Source organism: Palaemon carinicauda, chromosome 37 (genome assembly GCF_036898095.1).
Source record: "Palaemon carinicauda isolate YSFRI2023 chromosome 37, ASM3689809v2, whole genome shotgun sequence".
NCBI classification, from domain to species: Eukaryota; Metazoa; Arthropoda; class Malacostraca; order Decapoda; family Palaemonidae; genus Palaemon; species Palaemon carinicauda.
In genome coordinates, this window is record NC_090761.1 from 60,441,037 (window position 1) to 60,459,411 (window position 18,375).

Sequence of the window (18,375 nt, forward strand, 5' to 3'; positions counted from 1 at the left end):
TATGTATATATATATATAAATATATAAATATATACATGTATATATATATATATATATATATATATATATATATATATATATATATATATATATATATATATATATATATATACTTACTCTTATTATATAGCAAATCACCCACACACAATAGGTCTATGCAAGGGGAGCTTAACCATAAAACAAGGTCAGAATTGAAAAAGCTTACCCCTATCTTTCATTAACTGAACAAGGCTTATTTCTAATCTGTTGCCGATTTCGGTGCAGGTTTCAGTACTTCAATTCGAGTCGAATAATAGCTGAGGATGAGGCCATTATGCAACAAATTTTAATTATTTACTAATTAGAGTAACCAGAAAAGTCGAATTTAGGTCAAGTAGCAATTCTGCTCTCTGCTGTTAATTACTTTTCAAAAAGAAAAGTTGCTTATCTTTTATCTTTATGAATCATACAGATGATCGACTTCATTAAAATCTTCAAGTTTTTATTGGGTTAGAGGCAACATTGGTTCCCTTGAATGTATTAACCCTTGTTCACTTTGAATTCCTATCTTGTTCATTTTGTTTCTGAATTCCAATTTTGTTCACTTTGTTGCTGAATTTCAATCTTGTTCACTTTGTTGCTGAATTCCTATCTTGTTCACTTTGTTTCTGAATTCCAACTTTATTAATTTTGTTGCTGAATTCCAATCTTGTTCATTTTGTTGCTGAATTTCAATCTTGTTCATTTTGTTGCTGAGTTCCAATCTTGTTCCTTTTTTCTGAATTGCAATCTTGTTCATTTTGTTGCCGAATTCCAATCTTGTTCACTTTGTACCTGAATTCCAATCTTGTTCATTTTGTTGCTGAATACCAATCTTGTTCACTTTGTTGCTGAATTCCAATCTTGTTCACTTTGTTGCTGAATTCCAATCTTGTTCAATTTGTTGCTGAATTCCATTTTAGTTCATTTTGTTGCTGAATTTCAATCTTGTTCACTTTATTTCTGAATTCCAATCTTGTACATTTTGTTGCTGAATTCCAATCTTGTTCATTTTGTTGCTGAATTCCAATCTTGTTCACTTTGTTGCTGAATTCCAATCTTGTTCAATTTGTTGCTGAATTCCATTTTAGTTCATTTTGTTGCTGAATTTCAATCTTGTTTACTTTATTTCTGAATTCCAATCTTGTACATTTTGTTGCTGAATTCCAATCTTGTTCATTTTGTTGCTGAATTCCAATCTTGTTCACTTTGTTGCTGAATTCCAATCTTGTTCACTTTGTTGCTGAATTCCAATCTTGTTCAATTTGTTGCTGAATTCCATTTTAGTTCATTTTGTTGCTGAATTTCAATCTTGTTTACTTTATTTCTGAATTCCAATCTTGTACATTTTGTTGCTGAATTCCAATCTTGTTCATTTTGTTGCTGAATTCCAATCTTGTTCACTTTGTTGCTGAATTCCAATCTTGTTCAATTTGTTGCTGAATTCCATTTTAGTTCATTTTGTTGCTGAATTTCAATCTTGTTTACTTTATTTCTGAATTCCAATCTTGTACATTTTGTTGCTGAATTCCAATCTTGTTCATTTTGTTGCTGAATTCCAATCTTGTTCACTTTGTTGCTGAATTCCAATCTTGTTCAATTTGTTGCTGAATTCCATTTTAGTTCATTTTGTTGCTGAATTTCAATCTTGTTCACTTTATTTCTGAATTCCAATCTTGTACATTTTGTTGCTGAATTCCAATCTTGTTCATTTTGTTGCTGAATTCCAATCTTGTTCACTTTGTTGCTGAATTCCAATCTTGTTCAATTTGTTGCTGAATTCCATTTTAGTTCATTTTGTTGCTGAATTTCAATCTTGTTTACTTTATTTCTGAATTCCAATCTTGTACATTTTGTTGCTGAATTCCAATCTTGTTCATTTTGTTGCTGAATTCCAATCTTGTTCACTGTTGCTGAATTCCAATTTTGTTCATTTTGTTGCTGAATTTCAATCTTGTTCACTTTATTTCTGAATTCCAATCTTGTTCATTTTGTTGCTGAATTCCAATCTTGTTCACTGTTGCTGAATTCCAATTTTGTTCATTTTGTTGCTGAATTCCAATCTTGTTCATTTTGTTGCTGAATACCAATCTTGTTCACTTTGTTGCTGAATTCCAATCTTGTTCAATTTGTTGCTGAATTCCATTTTAGTTCATTTTGTTGCTGAATTTCAATCTTGTTCACTTTATTTCTGAATTCCAATCTTGTACATTTTGTTGCTGAATTCCAATCTTGTTCATTTTGTTGCTGAATTCCAATCTTGTTCACTGTTGCTGAATTCCAATTTTGTTCATTTTGTTGCTGAATTTCAATCTTGTTCACTTTATTTCTGAATTCCAATCTTGTTCACTTTGTAGCTGAATCCCGATCTTGTTCATTTTGTTGCTGAATTCCAATCTTGTTCACTTTATTTCTGAATTCCAATCTTGTTCACTTTGTAGCTGAATCCCAATCTTGTTCACTTTATTTCTGAATTCCAATCTTGTTCACTTTGTAGCTGAATCCCAATCTTGTTCATTTTATTTCTGAATTCCAATCTTGTTCATTTTGTTGCTGAATTCCAATCTTGTTCACTGTTGCTGAATTCCAATTTTGTTCATTTTGTTGCTGAATTTCAATCTTGTTCACTTTATTTCTGAATTCCAATCTTGTTCACTTTGTAGCTGAATCCCGATCTTGTTCATTTTGTTGCTGAATTCCAATCTTGTTCACTTTATTTCTGAATTCCAATCTTGTTCACTTTGTAGCTGAATCCCAATCTTGTTCATTTTATTGCTGAATTCCAATCTTGTTCACTTTGTTGATGAATTTCAATCTTGTTCACTTTGTAGCTGAATTCCAATCTTGTTCACTTTGTTGCTGAATTCCAATCTTGTTCACTTTGTTTCTCAATTGCAATATTGTTCACTTTGTTGCTGAATTTCAATGTTATTCAATTTGTTGCTGAATTCCAAATTGATCTATGTATTCATCTATGCTTTCTTGGTTTTTTGGTCTAAATACCGTTCACATCACTTCCACCTGTCTATATATTTCTCCTGAACGCAGGTCATAAACTAAAAGAATGGCAGTGAATATCATTAAGGTCAAGCCTTCCCACCCCTTTCCTAAAAAGAAGATAAAAAACATAAAAGCATGATCATCTCTATCGAAAGAGAACACACTCGTACCAACAAAGAGTTGCCAAATAGCGAATGAAATATGCATAGAGAAAACACAAGAGATTTCATGGCAGTAATTACATTCCTACACGATGACCCGACATGTGATCAAGAATACTAATATTTCCCACAAAAATGTTAGATGAAATGTAAACCCTACATGGCAATATTTAAATGGAATCCTTTGCCGGAAGCCATTTACCACTTTCGCCAGTCTATAAAAGATGTAATGGGTTTTTGCACATAGAAAATACTCCATCGAGGGAAAATGAAAACCAAATCACAAAGGCTATTGGCAATCAGCTTAGCTCTAGAGAGCTTCCGAAAGATGGCGCTGCATTACATGACCCATAAAATAAGAGTTTACGATCATTACCCCTGGCGGGGTAAATCGCTCTGAGTCACGTGACGTGGAGTTATTGATGTGCTTTTATCCCTGACCCGGTTCGGGAAAGAATCGTGGCCAGAAGACCCTTGATAACAGGCAATTTAACGATTAAGCTGGTCTTATAATTGGACCGTCTTGTCTTGAACCCAATATAGAGATGGGCCTGTTCTATACGCGAAATTGGACCTTGTTAGGAAAATCTCCTTCTTGACAGGCTGATAACAACCGTGGGAGAGTGATTGAAAACGATGGCGTTTGTAAAAAAAAAAAAAAAAAAAAAATATGAGGACATATTCATGCGGAAGAGGAAGGGAGTAGGAAATGCAACGATGAGGGGAGTTTATGAAAGAAAAATATGTTGATTGGGATGCAAACGGTTCAATCATGTACGCCTGCAAACTAAACGTAGAGTGAAGAGTATAGTTAACAGAGGGGTGGATGGATGGGGAAATTAATAAATGAGGTTAAAGGATGTAGTGTAGGTTAAAAGCTAACGAAAATCAATCTGTGAGTTGGCTGCATGTTTATGTATTTGCTCGAGCACAAACAGTCTCTCTTTCTCCTTGGTACACTCACACATAAGCACACCCATCATCATCATCTCCCACGCCTATTGACGCAAAAGGCCTCGGTTAGATTTCGCCATTTGTCTCTATCTTGAGCTTCTAAATCTATACTTCTCCATTCATCATCTCCTACTCCACGCTTCATAGTCCTCAGCCATGTAGGCCTGGGTCTTACAACTCTTTTGGTGCCTTGTGGAGCCCAGTTGAAAGTGGTGAACTAATCCCTCTTGGGGGAGTGCGAGGAGCATGTCCAGACCGTGCTAGGTGGTATATCTTAGGAGTCCATGTTTGCCAACGGTTTATATATATATATATATATATATATATATATATATATATATATATATATATATATATATATATATATACACACACACACAGTATATACACAGTATATACAGTATGTACCCATACTAACTTTTCCTCTTTTGAGTGCAATATATAATGAAGCAACATATTTCTGTCCTTTGTCTTGCTTTACACAGGTCATATTCAAGTTTCGGTATTTATTGGCCCCCGCAAATATGATGCCCATATTATGTGCAGGTTCCCTTCCTTTTTGTCCATCTTGTTCTTCACAAAACTATTATTGACTTTTATATCTTTCTTGAGAGTCTTTCTTTCTGATTAATTAATCTTTTCAGTTACCATTCTATTGCATAATGAAGTTAGGAAGTCTTGTAAAGAGAAAGCGAGGAACGAAAAAGAAATTAATTAACTACTCTTTGCACGATTGGTTTGATCACAATTAGAAGGGACCAGAGTTGCCAGGTTTTCCAATTGAGAAAAGGCCAACGTCTGGACAACTGCAGCTTTAAAAGGCCAACCTAATAGTAAAAAGGGCCGAAAATATATCCTTTAAAGCTAACCAATTTTAAAAAGGCCAAATTTAGGTATCTAGCGCGAAAAAGGGCCAAATTTGGAGATTTCTGGCCAGAATAAAGGCCAACCTGGCAACCCTGCCCTTCGACACCTGGAAATCTCTACAAAGCAACATTAGAAATAAAAGGGAGTGAAAATTGCGTTAATTTTCACGAGCCAAATTTAAATATCATAACAGTTTAATTGGAAGGGAATAGCTTTTGACTAGAATCACGGCGTCATTATAAATGCAATTATTATTTTCCACTACTATATAAATAAAAACTTTTTTTTTAATAAACTGCTTCTCGTTGAGGTGGTTAATTGTGTTTTTGTAGAGAAACCCTGTTTTACTACATCGTAAAAACCAGTGCATGATGTATGTAATGAATGTATAAATGCAATTTTTCACCCAAAATGTTGCTAGGTAAAAGGAAATTCCAATTAACAAATTTATGTCTGAACTTTAAAAGCTGACGGGACTGTTTTGTGATTCAGAACTTGATCAGGTCTTCCAAAACAAAGGCTACAAAGGGAGAGGTCATTGTTTTGTTTTGGTCGGCTGGGTTTTTTTTTTTTTTAATGTTCCTAAGATTTCACTGAAAACCTATTCAAATTCCCCAGATATCCCCAAATTTATCGAATTCCCCTGATTTTCCTCAAAAACATTCAAAATTCCCAATCTGGGGACAAATTCCCCAAAAGTGGGATCACTGACCAGCATTCTACAGTGAACCACCAGCAATATTATGTGGATCCAGCGACAGGAGCACACACACAGGCAATTGAGCGATCGTGGTTGGACGCTAAAATGATGATTCTGAAGAGATTAATGCGAAGTGTTGGTCGTCAGCTGTTCCAGTCTCATCTTGATTATTTTTGCTGGAAGGTGATGAGAAAACATTCCAATGATCTATTTGTGTCTTTCTTAGAAGATGTACGAAGTGTGTACCGCTAGGATAAATGTATGGAAATATATGATAACATTTTTATTTTTACCTTTATTCCTTTTTTTAATGTAATTAGAAATCCAATTATCTATTTAAGTCATTTCTAAGATATGTTTAAATTAAGTGTTTATTGCTTAAACAAAAGTATGAAATGTGTTTTATCTATGAGGGACGAATAATTCAGCGGTAGACCTCACGCTATAGTGCTAACGGGAGGTAGACCTCACGCTATAGTGTGGTAGACCTCACGCTATAGTAGCACCATAAAATTATTCCCGATTTCGAAACTTGATTATTTTAAACATTTAGGAAATTAATCAGGGATACTAAAAATACTATAATCAGGTTTAAAACATCACAATGTAGGTTAAGCAAACTACAGCTGTTTCGTAACATGAATTGAAGTCTAAAAAAACAATGAAGAACATCGCTTTATTTTAAACGCCAGGAATATTTCAGGAAATTATCCCAGCAAAGATTCATCCTTTATTGTTTTTCTCTTTAATTCATTATCGAGGAGGAAATGGATGAATAGCGTATACATTTTACATCAAAATACTGTCAATAAGACTATCATTCAAGAACGGAATTACCACAAAACGATATAAATATAAATTACGTCAGAAATGCCAGCAACAAAACAGATAAGCCAATGAGTCTAAAACGTCACCAATAAATACATTTCATATCAACAAACGTTCTCTAAAACTCACAGTTAATACTATATTGTTATATTGAGAACATTCAAAATGAGAATGACAATCCCGGAGCAGTCCTGAAATGAGCATTTACACAAATCGGCTATTTTTCATCACGTTATCATATTCCACACAACACTCTACTAATACTTTGGATTTCAACATTTGTTTATTGACTACATGTCACGACAAACAAGGCAATGGTCTTTGCATCACAGGCGGAATGATTTCACGCTGACGAACTGCCAAACGTTTTGAAATGGGAACACAGCGACTGTCCCCCGGAGATAAAAACGTTTGATTTCTGCGTTAGCGGTTGTGATGTCAGCCAGATAGATTGGATGTGTTCGAAGCGACGGCTTTTGTGTTTAATATATTTCCCTTGTAAATTCCTCCCTGGATAGTACAGTGGTAACATGTTTGCCTAGCATTCGCTTAGCAGCAGATCGATCCCAGCCTGGATCGTGAGTTTAAGCTGTTTACTGGGGAGGCCACTGCTGTAGTTGGGCACCACAGTGGGGGGTTGGGCTTGGCCAGCTGACGTTCTGGTATGAAACATGAGCTTATGTTGAAAAGGTGCCACAATGATGTAAGACGTGTATAAAAATTAGGTGCATATTTGTAGATATTACAAAGGACTTTTAGAGCTTTTGTCCATCATCTGTGGACTTGGTCACTAAACAAGCTCATATATTAGCAGGTCTGTAAAAGAGCTTCCGCTCATCAGACCGAGCCAATGGTATTTTTATGTTATTATTATTATTATTATTATTATTATTAGCTATACTACAGCCCTAGTTGGAAAAGTAAGATGCTATAAGCCCGAGGGTTCCAACAGGGAAAAACAGCCCAGTGAGGAAAGGAAATACGACAATAAATAAACAATATGAGAAATAATCAACAATTAAAATGAAATTTTAAAAACAGTAACAACATTAAAACATGTATTTCATATATAAACTATAAAAAGAATAATGTGATCCTGTTCAACATAAAAGCATTTGATGTAAGATTGAACTTTTAAAGCTCTACCAATTCAATTAGCTGATTAGGATGATCATTCTACAACTTGATCACAGCTGGAAAGATTTCAACACTGGGAAGACACTATAACCGACATCAGTTTTACTCAAACCAGCAAAAAAAAAAAGGTTGGCCACCATAAAAAGAAATCAACTCATGATGATGTATTTATGTATTATTATTATTATTATCATTATTATTATTATTATTATTATTATTAGCCAAGCTACAACCCTAGTTGGAAAAGCAAGATGCTATAAGCCCAAGGGCTCCAACGGGAAAAATAACCCAGTGAGGAAAGGAAATAAGGAAATAAAGAAATAAAGAAATAAAGTAACGACCCAATAAAATGTATCAGTATAAAAAATGTATTTGTATTAGTATCATAGAGACACTAAAACCAGCTCAAGTTCTCTTACAATCTTTTCCGAGAATTTCAAGGCTTAAAGGTTCTCGGACAGTGAGGCAAGAGGTTTCTCAAGTCTCTGGTTGTGATTCAACGTTTCTTGGAGACAACGTCAGACTTTCAAAGTGATGAATCACATAGCAAGATCATTAAAGATGATATGTGTTCAATACGTATATTCATAACCCCATTAATTTTTATTGTCAAAGGAATGAAAATTTACCAGCCCTATAAGAGTCAAATTTGGCTCTCAAAGAGCTGGCTGGAAAAGATATATGTATATATATATATATATATATATATATATATATATATATATATATATATATATATATATATATATATATACACACACACACACACACACATATATATATATATATATATATATATATATATATATATATATATATATATTCTTAATGATAAAAGCTAGAAATTAAACCCTATGATAAATAGCTATTTAAACTTTATCTATTATGCCGGATATTCTTAAAAACGTTAAAATCGTAACAGAAAATATATTCAGAATCAGACAAAATGTCAGATAAAGTTTCTAACCAAAACATAAACAAATGTGTGTTTTAAAACAGCACATAAAAATTATATCATGATTGGATAAAAATAGCCACTTTCGCTTCATTTAGGGACAGTTTCCTGAGGCGTACACATTAAAGGTCGCTCATGAATGGCAGAGGCAGGGGACGGTGACAATGCTTTCCCTAGCATGACAATGCCCTAAAGACTCATCATATATACGATCAGTGCCCAATGCTCTCTCACTCTAAGCTAGGACCAGGGATGGCCAGGCAATGGCTGTCAATAACACAGCAAGTAAATCTATAGGCTCCTTCAAAACTCCCATCCTTAACTCACAAGGTGAGATTCCAGACACAGCAAGAAACTATCTAGCTGGAGCGAGACTCGAATCCCAGACCGGCAGATTGCTAGGCAAGGGCATTTCTAATAGGATACCCAAGGCATGAGGAATCCCATTAAGAAACGATTGATTTATTTTCTTTAATTTATTGTTATCTGATTCATCATCCTAGATCATTTGTCATTTTACTACTATGAAAAGGTTCAAGAGGATTACATAATCTTTAATTGGTAGTTTTAACCCAAAAATTCACGTATGTACACACACATACATATACTGTATATGCATACATATACTTACATACACAAACACACATATATATTCCCAAGATAGAATTCGGTATTAAATGCCATTCGTGGATGATATTTACATTGATTGAAATCACGTGTGCTTGTGATATATGTTCATATATATATATATATATATATATATATATATATATATATATATATATATATATATATATATATATATGCTGTATATATATCCACACACACACACACACACACATATATATATATATATATATATATATATATATATATATATATATGTGGGAAAAGAGAACAAATGGGTGAACAAAGATATCAATCACAGGAACAAAAAGGAAGTTGGAGACATAAATGGAATAAGAATAGACGATAATCAGAACATAAACTAGTTTGAGTCCTTCTCAGCAAAAGATTCGTGATAAGTATATGAATTGCACCCAGCTCTGAAATATGGAAAAAATGAAGGATTTCTTATCTCAAAAACTATTTTTGAGTTTATATCCTTTTAAACGTTTAAATAAACCGTTTATAAAGACAATCAGACCTCTGAACAAAGATTTCGATAACCAATTCCTTTTCTGTGGAGTAAAACTTGATTTAGAAAACTTTCATTGATATCATAGAATATTTCACTTTAAGTAAATCAAAATACAGCTAAATCCGATGTGTAAAAGGAATCAATACATATAATTCATCAGACACCTACAGGCTGTGTCTTATAGATTGAATAAATTAATCGCCGATAGATGGCGTTTAGTGTCACATGAATGAATAAATGTGCTTGCAGGGAGGAGGAGGAAGGTATTTGAATAATTTAATAACCGGTGTTTGTGCTTGGGTAGCAGACAGCTTCACCCACGTATAGCAACATTCCGAAATTGGAAGGAAATTGCGACAGTCGCTTGAAATCAACAAGACGGTGGAAATAGATAAGAATGGTTATTATGCCAATCTTAAGCCTGCCATACACACACAGTTTTAACTGACAGGTCGCTGAACAAACTAGTTAAATCTGGTTTTCTCAGTCGACCTGTCAGTTACAACTGTGCGTGTATGGGGGCGCTTTATGGTAGTGGATTTTTGTGTCTTCGAGTGGCGTCCCTGCCTGGAGATCTGCTAGACAGGGGTTCGAGACCCGCTTAAGTTCGATAGTTTCTTGCATTGTCTGCAATCTAACTATATGATCTAAGGATGGGGGGTTTGTAGGATAGGTCTACCAGTAGCCAGTGCCTGGCCTTTCATGGTCTTAGCTTGGGTGGGGAGAGGACTTGGGCGCTGGTTTTTTAGGGTAATGTCACTGTCCCTTGCCTATGCCATTCATGGGTGACCTTTAAACCTTTAAAACGAGGGTTGTTCTATTGATGCAAAGCTTCTGAAAATACCTTTAGCTTGTTGTCTTTTCTGTTTAAAAAAAACAATGAAGAAATTTCCTGTTTACAGATAATATGAATATTTATGGTAACAGATGTTAGAGTTTACTAATTGTATAAGTAGTTCTTACGCATAATGTACTTATTATTATTATTATTATTATTATTATTATTATTATTATTATTATTATTATTATCATTAGCTAAGCTACAACCCTAGTTGGAAAAGCAGGATGATACAAGCCCAAGAGCTCAAAAAAAGAAAGCAGCCCACTGAGGAAAAGAAGTAAGGAAATAAGTAATCTACATATGAGAAGTAACGGCAAAAAAAATATAAAATATTTCATGATCAGTAACAACATGAAAATAGATCTGTCATGAATAAAACATGAAATGAAAAACATATCAATATGTTAAACATAAAAACATTCACCGTAAGTCTGGACTTCTGAAGTTAAACAAGATGTTTTTTCTTACTATATAAGTTTTTTTTCTATTACTCTAATAAGGGAGCACATAATAAAAGATAATTAGAATTAGAAATATGACATTGTAATTAAATACCACATTGCACATAAAATATAGATAAGTAGTGTTTTATTTCATAAAGTAAAGTGGTGATTACAAATAAATAATATAAGAAATTAGATATTGAAAAAAATATTAGAACCAATTTGTTGATTAATAAACGAACCAATGATGATAATAATAATAATAATAATAATAATAATAATAATAATAATAATAATAATAATATCACTATCATAATTCAAAGTTGTTACAGTTTTTAAAATATTTTATTTGGATTGTTCATTACTTCTCTTGCTTAATTATTTCCATGTTTCCTTTCCTCACTGGGATATTTTTCCCTGTTGAAGCCCCTGGGCTTATAGCATCCAGCTTTTCCAACTAGGATAATAATAATAATAATAATAATAATAATAATAGGAGAAAAGGCACCAAGTAGCCACAGCTTTCCAACTCCTCAGCATTTCTATGAAAGTGGGGTTGCAGGCCCTACATCTTTTTTGTATTGACTTTAGCATTCGCTGAATGTACTAATCAGTGAAAGGACAGAGAGGAAATTCTTGGACCAAGCAAATGTGAACCGAATGTTAAGCCACTTTGTTGACTGCTCCTTACTTACGGTGAGACGTAAGATTACTATGACTCTATGCCTATATAAAATACACACGCACATGACACGCACGCACACGCACACGCACACACACATATATATATACATACATACATACACACACACATACATACATATATATATATATATATATATATATATATATATATATATATATATATATATATATATATATATATATACATATGAATGACTATGTGTATATACATATTATTTGTGCGTATGAGAGAGAGAGAGAGAGAGAGAGAGAGAGAGAGAGAGAGAGAGAGAGAGAGAGAGAGAGAGAGAGAGAGAGAGAGATCATGTAAAATACCATCTCTCCCGAAGTTCAAGGTAACCAAGAAGTCAAGGTTAATAGCCCCCCCCCCTCTCTCTCTCTCTCTCTCTCTCTCTCTCTCTCTCTCTCTCTCTCTCTCTCTCTCTCTCTCAGGAGGACCCCGCCCTCCATCTCCAATTCTGGGACGTTGGCCAACCTTTGATGTTTGATTAGAACTCCCATCAATAGCGGTCTTACCCCTTCCCCTTCTCCACTTGTTACCTGAAAGGTAATTTGTTATTTCGTTTGCGCGAATAATACTGTCTCTGCTGATTTCTGCTGCCTTTTGTCTCTGTTGATTTCTTCTTTTGTCTCTGCTGATTTCTGCTGCCTTTTGTCTCTGTTGATTTCTTCTTTTGTCTCTGCTGATTTCTGCTGCCTTTTGTCTCTGCTGATTTCTTCTTTTGTCTCTGCTGATTTCTGCTGCCTTTTGTCTCTGTTGATTTCTTCTTTTGTCTCTGCTGATTTCTGCTGCCTTTTGTCTCTGTTGATTTCTTCTTTTGTCTCTGCTGATTTCTGCTGCCTTTTGTCTCTGCTGATTTCTTCTTTTGTCTCTGCTGATTTCTGCTGCCCTTTGTCTCTGTTGATTTCTGCTGCCCTTTGTCTCTGCTGATTTCTGCTGCCTTTTGTCTCTGCTGATTTCTTCTTTTGTCTCTGCTGATTTCTGCTGCCCTTTGTCTCTGCTGATTTCTGCTGCCTTCTGTCTCTGCTGATTTCTTCTTTTGTCTCTGCTGATTTTTTCTTTCGTCTCTGCTGATTTCTGCTGCCTTTTGTTTCTGCCGATTTCTTCTGCCACTGTTTCTGCTTGTTTCTTCTGGTTTTGTCTCTGCTGACTTCTGCTGCTTTAGTCTCTGATGATTTTTTCTGCTTTGTTTCTGCCGACGTCTACTGATTTTTTCTACGTTTGCCTGCTGATTGCTGCTGCTTTTGTCTCTACTTGTTTCTGCTGCTTTTTGTCTCTGCTTTCTGCATTATTTGTCTCAGCTGATTTCTTCTTCTTTTGTCTCTGCTGATTTCTGCTGCTATTGTCTCTGCTGATTTCTTCTGCTTTTGTCTCTGCTGATTTCTGCTGCTTTTGTCTCTGCTGATTTCTTCTGCTTTTGTCTCTGTTGACGTTTCCTGCTTTTGTCTCTACTAATTTCTGCTTTTGTCTCTGCTGAGTTCTGTTTTAGTCTGATAATTTCTTCGGCTTTTGTCTCTGCTGACCTCTGCTGCTTTCGTCTCTTCTGATTTCTGCTGCTTTAGTCTCTGCTGATTTCTTCTTCTTTAGTCTCTGCTGATTTCTTCTGCTTGTTTCTGATGCCTTTGTCTTCTTTTTATTGTTCTGCCTCAACGTGGAGTAGTCAGTTGCCTTTTTCCAAAACGGGGAAAATTAGTTATGTAAAGGATTCGTCGAGTCAAAGGATATTGTCTTTGACAGGTTGCTTCTATTTTCTGATTTTATAAACTTTTTATTGATAATATGCTGAGCCCTTTTTTATTTGTGTACATACATGCACGCACACACGCATATATATATATATATATATATATATATATATATATATATATATATATATATATATACATATATATATATATATATATATATGTATATATATATATTTGTATATATATAATTCATATATACTCGTGTATATATATATATATATATATATATATATATATATATATATATATATATATATATATATATATATATATATATATATATATTTATATATATATATATATATATATATATATATATATATATATATATATATATATATATATATATATATATATATGCACATATGTATCATCTCTAGGAACCCATTTTTCTTATTCTTAATGTCCATCAATTATCTGTCATACTCATTGTATGTCCTTCCCATGTACTGTACATTTATTTTTCTTACATGTTGTTAGAATATCTGAATGTTAATGAACATAAAGATGAATGATTGGTACTGTGCATGTGGTGTAAGAAAATTTCATTAACCGAGACATGTGGCGATTCAAAGATGTGGTAAAAATTTAGTGTAAGGGAAATGTAGTCTAGTCATGTGGAGAGAATGAACGGTAAATGGTTATCTAGAAGAACGTATAATTAAGAAGTTGTGGGAGATAGGAGGGGAAGGGCTGGAACGCAAGAGTGCAAACGAAATAAAAGTAAATGGCAAAATGTGCTTAAAGGATTTCGTCAAACTACTGATGAATCTTCTGTATGATACGACTAATGTTTTGGAAGTTTTGCTGCACAACGGGTTCATCCCTGATTTCGTGGTTAAAAGGTGAATAGGGCAGTGAGAATAGTATTATTCCTTTCCACTGTTAGGAGGGAATGGCTAAGAAAATTTGTGTGTATAGACTGGCATAAAAAGACCATAGGTAGACAGGAGTGGAAAGACATGTCTGAGGCCTTTATTCAGTAGTAGACAATTAACGGCTGATGATGATATATACATATATATATATATATATATATATATATATATATATATATATATATATGTGTGTGTGTGTGTGTGTGTGTGTGTGTGTGTGAGTGTGTGTGTGTGTGTGTGTGTATAATAACAACAAATGTAGAAGTTTCTAGTCTACTGCAGTAGAAAGGTCTCAGGTATGCCTTTATTCATGTCTGGGATTTTGGCTAGTTTTCATCACCACGCTAGCCATTGCGGATTGGTGATGGTGGGAGATTTTCGTCTGATCACTCACAGCAAACCAACCTAGTATGGGTGTCCCTGACTAGTACAGCTTAGCTGATCATGGCGATACGCAAACCCTTTCACCATGATAAGCCCTACTTCAAATTCTCGAAACTTTTTAAGAATTTTTACATACATATCTGGAGTATGTATTCTAAAGCTACCAGTGGGCTAATTGCGTCAATTTATCTACAAAACAAAATTTAATATACAAATAAAATCTAAAACCTAAAAAAGGAAATAAAATCGCCAGCAAAATAAATATGAAGATCTGAAAATATTTTCAGTATTATCATTTTCATACACAGCCATGATTTGTTGAATACAATATCAGGTCATTTGCGCAATTTATAAAATCTGAAAGTCTGGATATATATACACTAACAAATCTCATTTATTTGTGAGGGAAAAGGGAGAAATCAGAGAGAAAATCCACATACCGGTAAATAGAAATTAATTATTATATATTTCTTTTTCTAGGGACGACTGGTTTGATTCTCAGTTCAAGCATTCTTGCAATAATTTGATAGGAAATAAAATACCAAAGCAAATATTTGAATATTGACCTCATTACCAAATTTATCATTGTCGAGGATGGGAGAATTATTCTTTTTTCAGTTTTTCCTTTCAGTGATTTGTTCTATTTTGCATCCATGTTACAGTAATTTTCTTCTAATTAATAATTTATTCTTTTTCAGTTTTTCCTTTCAGTTATTTTTTTCATTTTACGTCCATGTTTCATTAATTTTCTTCCAATTAATGATTACTTAGCGTTTTTTAGCGTTTTGACCTTTCATCTTTTTTCACTAATTATCTTCGTTTTTTTTAACCTTAAAGATACTTTCTATTTCCCTTTATTTCGTAACCTTTTCCACTGTTATTTATCTCAAGGTTTTTTTTTTTTTATACGTTATTGAGACAAAAAAGTGATCTCATAAATAAAAATAATTATATATATTTTTTTCAAATATTCGTTTTTTTTTTATCCTGACATTTATTCGAATGTTTGGAATCAGTTTCATTATGTTACAGAATATTACATACGGGTGTAATTTGACGGTAATTGATTATTTATTCTTTTTTCTCTCTGTGTACAAATATAAATATATATATATATATATATATATATATATATATATATATATATATATATAATATATATATATATATATATATATATATATAATTTGCTTTCCCACTAAAACTGATTAGACGACTTCCCAACTTATCTAATTTATCGATGAATACATTTCCGAGACAGACAGAGAGAGAGAGAGAGAGAGAGAGAGAGAGAGAGAGAGAGAGAGAGAGAGAGAGAGAGAGAGAGAGAGAGAGAGAAAGAGAGAAAGAGAGAGAGAGAGAGAGAATCTAAGAAGACGAAATAGAATAAGCGACAATATCCTCTGTTATGACGACATGCCCGGGTACAAGACAATTTCTCACCCAAAAAGACGAGATGATTAAACGTCTCTAAGCGAAGTCGAACTGGATGGAAGAGCAAAGGCCAGTCATAGGAGATAAACACTGAAAGAGGGGGGGGGGGGGGGTGTTAAGGGAGTTGGAGTAGGGGGGGGGGATCTCATTGGGTAACTGAAAAGAAATAAAAATCTTATCACTCAAGTATAATATACTTTCTAGTTTCCCAATAAAAGTAAGATAAATAACATTTTCATTAACTCTTAATTAAGGTTAAGATTACAGACCACCTTTGAAAAATGTTCAAAAAACTTTTTTTTACAGGATTTTTAACTTTCAATAATGGATTCTCTAGTAAAAGAGAGCACGTCTTTTGGTATTGTCTTTACATGTTTTGCCAAACAACTTTACACTCAATAGCAATAACAAGTGGAAATATATTTTCGAATAAAAGTTTATCGAAGAATCCGATGTTCTTTATTTGTATATTCTTCCAAGATGCTATTTAAATCTTATAAGGACTTCTTCGATTGTCAGGATACCAGAACACACTCAATCAATCAACAAAGTCATAATCAGGTGGTTTCAATAACTTGGTACATCATCACAATAATCTGCTTTTCGCGATTAACTCAGAGCTGAAATCACGCTAGTCATTTCTTACTTGAGGTTTTCGCCAACCTCCAGCCGATGATTGTGAGTGAAAGTGTTGCAGCGTCACACTACGATCTCGCGGTTCGTGGAACAAATAGGAAAAAGTGTAAACAAAACCGATCAGCTGACATCATCATGGGGTCTAGAAATGTTCTGACTATTGCAGTAATATGTGTTCTCGGAATATTACGTGCATTGAAGAACGCTACAACTAAACAGGTTTTTATCATCTCGTGGGGCTTATAGGACTCAAGATTGCCAAGCAAGAGCACGTCCTAATTGCAGCAGACATATTGTTTACATCCGAAGTCATGCTCGCGGTTTGAGCTGGCTGCTTCCCGTACAGTTAAGAAGCCAATATCTCGAGCAAAATGCTGCCGGTTTCTCATTCCTGCAGCAACGGAGTGTTGCTGGCGAAAAATAAGTCATTGTGTGATTACAGATTAATTGATTCAAATGAAAATCTCTATCCCTTGCCTAACGACTTAATAATTTCTTCCTCGAGTCTGATTTCCCCATAAAAACACAGCCCTAATCTCCCCGGATAAGTTGATGTGAATTTACATGGGAAATCTGCTTACGGATTGGATTGTCTTGCAGGCGACTAGAGAGCCGGGTAATCCGGTGAAAGGTTCTTTTTCCGGTTTTATAAGCGAAGCGAGCCACTCCGGAGACGCATGGGAGTAGAGCGAACATTAACCATGATAATGGAGTTAGTTGGCTTTCAACTTCTAAAAAGAGGGATGGCGGACATTATACCTGCCTGGAATATCCAGGTGGAGAGGTTCATCTTCCAATTGCTGGATTTCGGAATTCTCCTGCACTGTTAGAAATTTCCATTAAAAAACGGTAAATGTTTGGCAACATTTATTCCAGGATTTATACCGTTTTAAAAACGGATATATTGACGTAAAGGAGTTATATTACGGTCACCAAATCGTAAAAGATAATAACGAAGTAAAGTAAAATTACGGTCGCCTGTATTTTACTGAAATACGGTTGAGAACAGTATTTTTTTTTACGGAGAATTTCCGATTAAAATTACGTTTTTTTAACAGTGCTTTTTTTCACAACTTTTTTTTTTTTTTTTTTTTTTTTAGGGAATGGTCAACAGATTTCTTCTATTTTCGTCCTATGCTTTTTGTTTTCTTCGCACTTGGGAAGGAGAAAAACGTAATGATGGTTGGTACATTGGCATTTGCCCTTACATACTATTTATACACTGTTGAAAAAACCCGTAATTTTAATCTGAAATTCTCCGTAAAAATATACTGTTCTCAGTCGTATTTCAGTTAAATGCAAGCGACCGTAATTTTACTCTACTTTGTTATTATCTTTTACCGGTTGGTGACCGTAATATCACTCCTTTAAGTCAATATATCCGTTTTTAAAAAATGGTAAATAGCTGGTAACATTTATTCCAGGATTTTTACAGCTTTTTTTAAGGAACACTTTTAACAGTGTATATTACACGATAGTACACCTGTAAACACGACGGTATACTTACTGTACCCTCCCACTGTAAACTAGAGCAATGATAATGT

At 34.0% G+C, this 18,375-nt stretch overlaps 1 protein-coding gene across 1 annotated transcript in view; it reads right to left on the minus strand.

The window, feature by feature from the left end:
* Positions 1-2,142: 2,142 nt before the first annotated feature.
* The window catches only part of LOC137629333 (uncharacterized), a 21,015-nt gene continuing 4,782 nt past the window's right edge, over positions 2,143-18,375 (minus strand). Inside the window, exons 2-4 of the mRNA XM_068360589.1 lie at positions 13,006-13,231; positions 12,330-12,953; positions 2,143-2,319 (exon numbers count right to left, since the gene is read on the minus strand). Of these exons, the coding sequence (XP_068216690.1) occupies positions 2,143-2,319; positions 12,330-12,953; positions 13,006-13,231 (1,027 nt within the window). The remainder of the gene's footprint in view (positions 2,320-12,329; positions 12,954-13,005; positions 13,232-18,375) is intronic.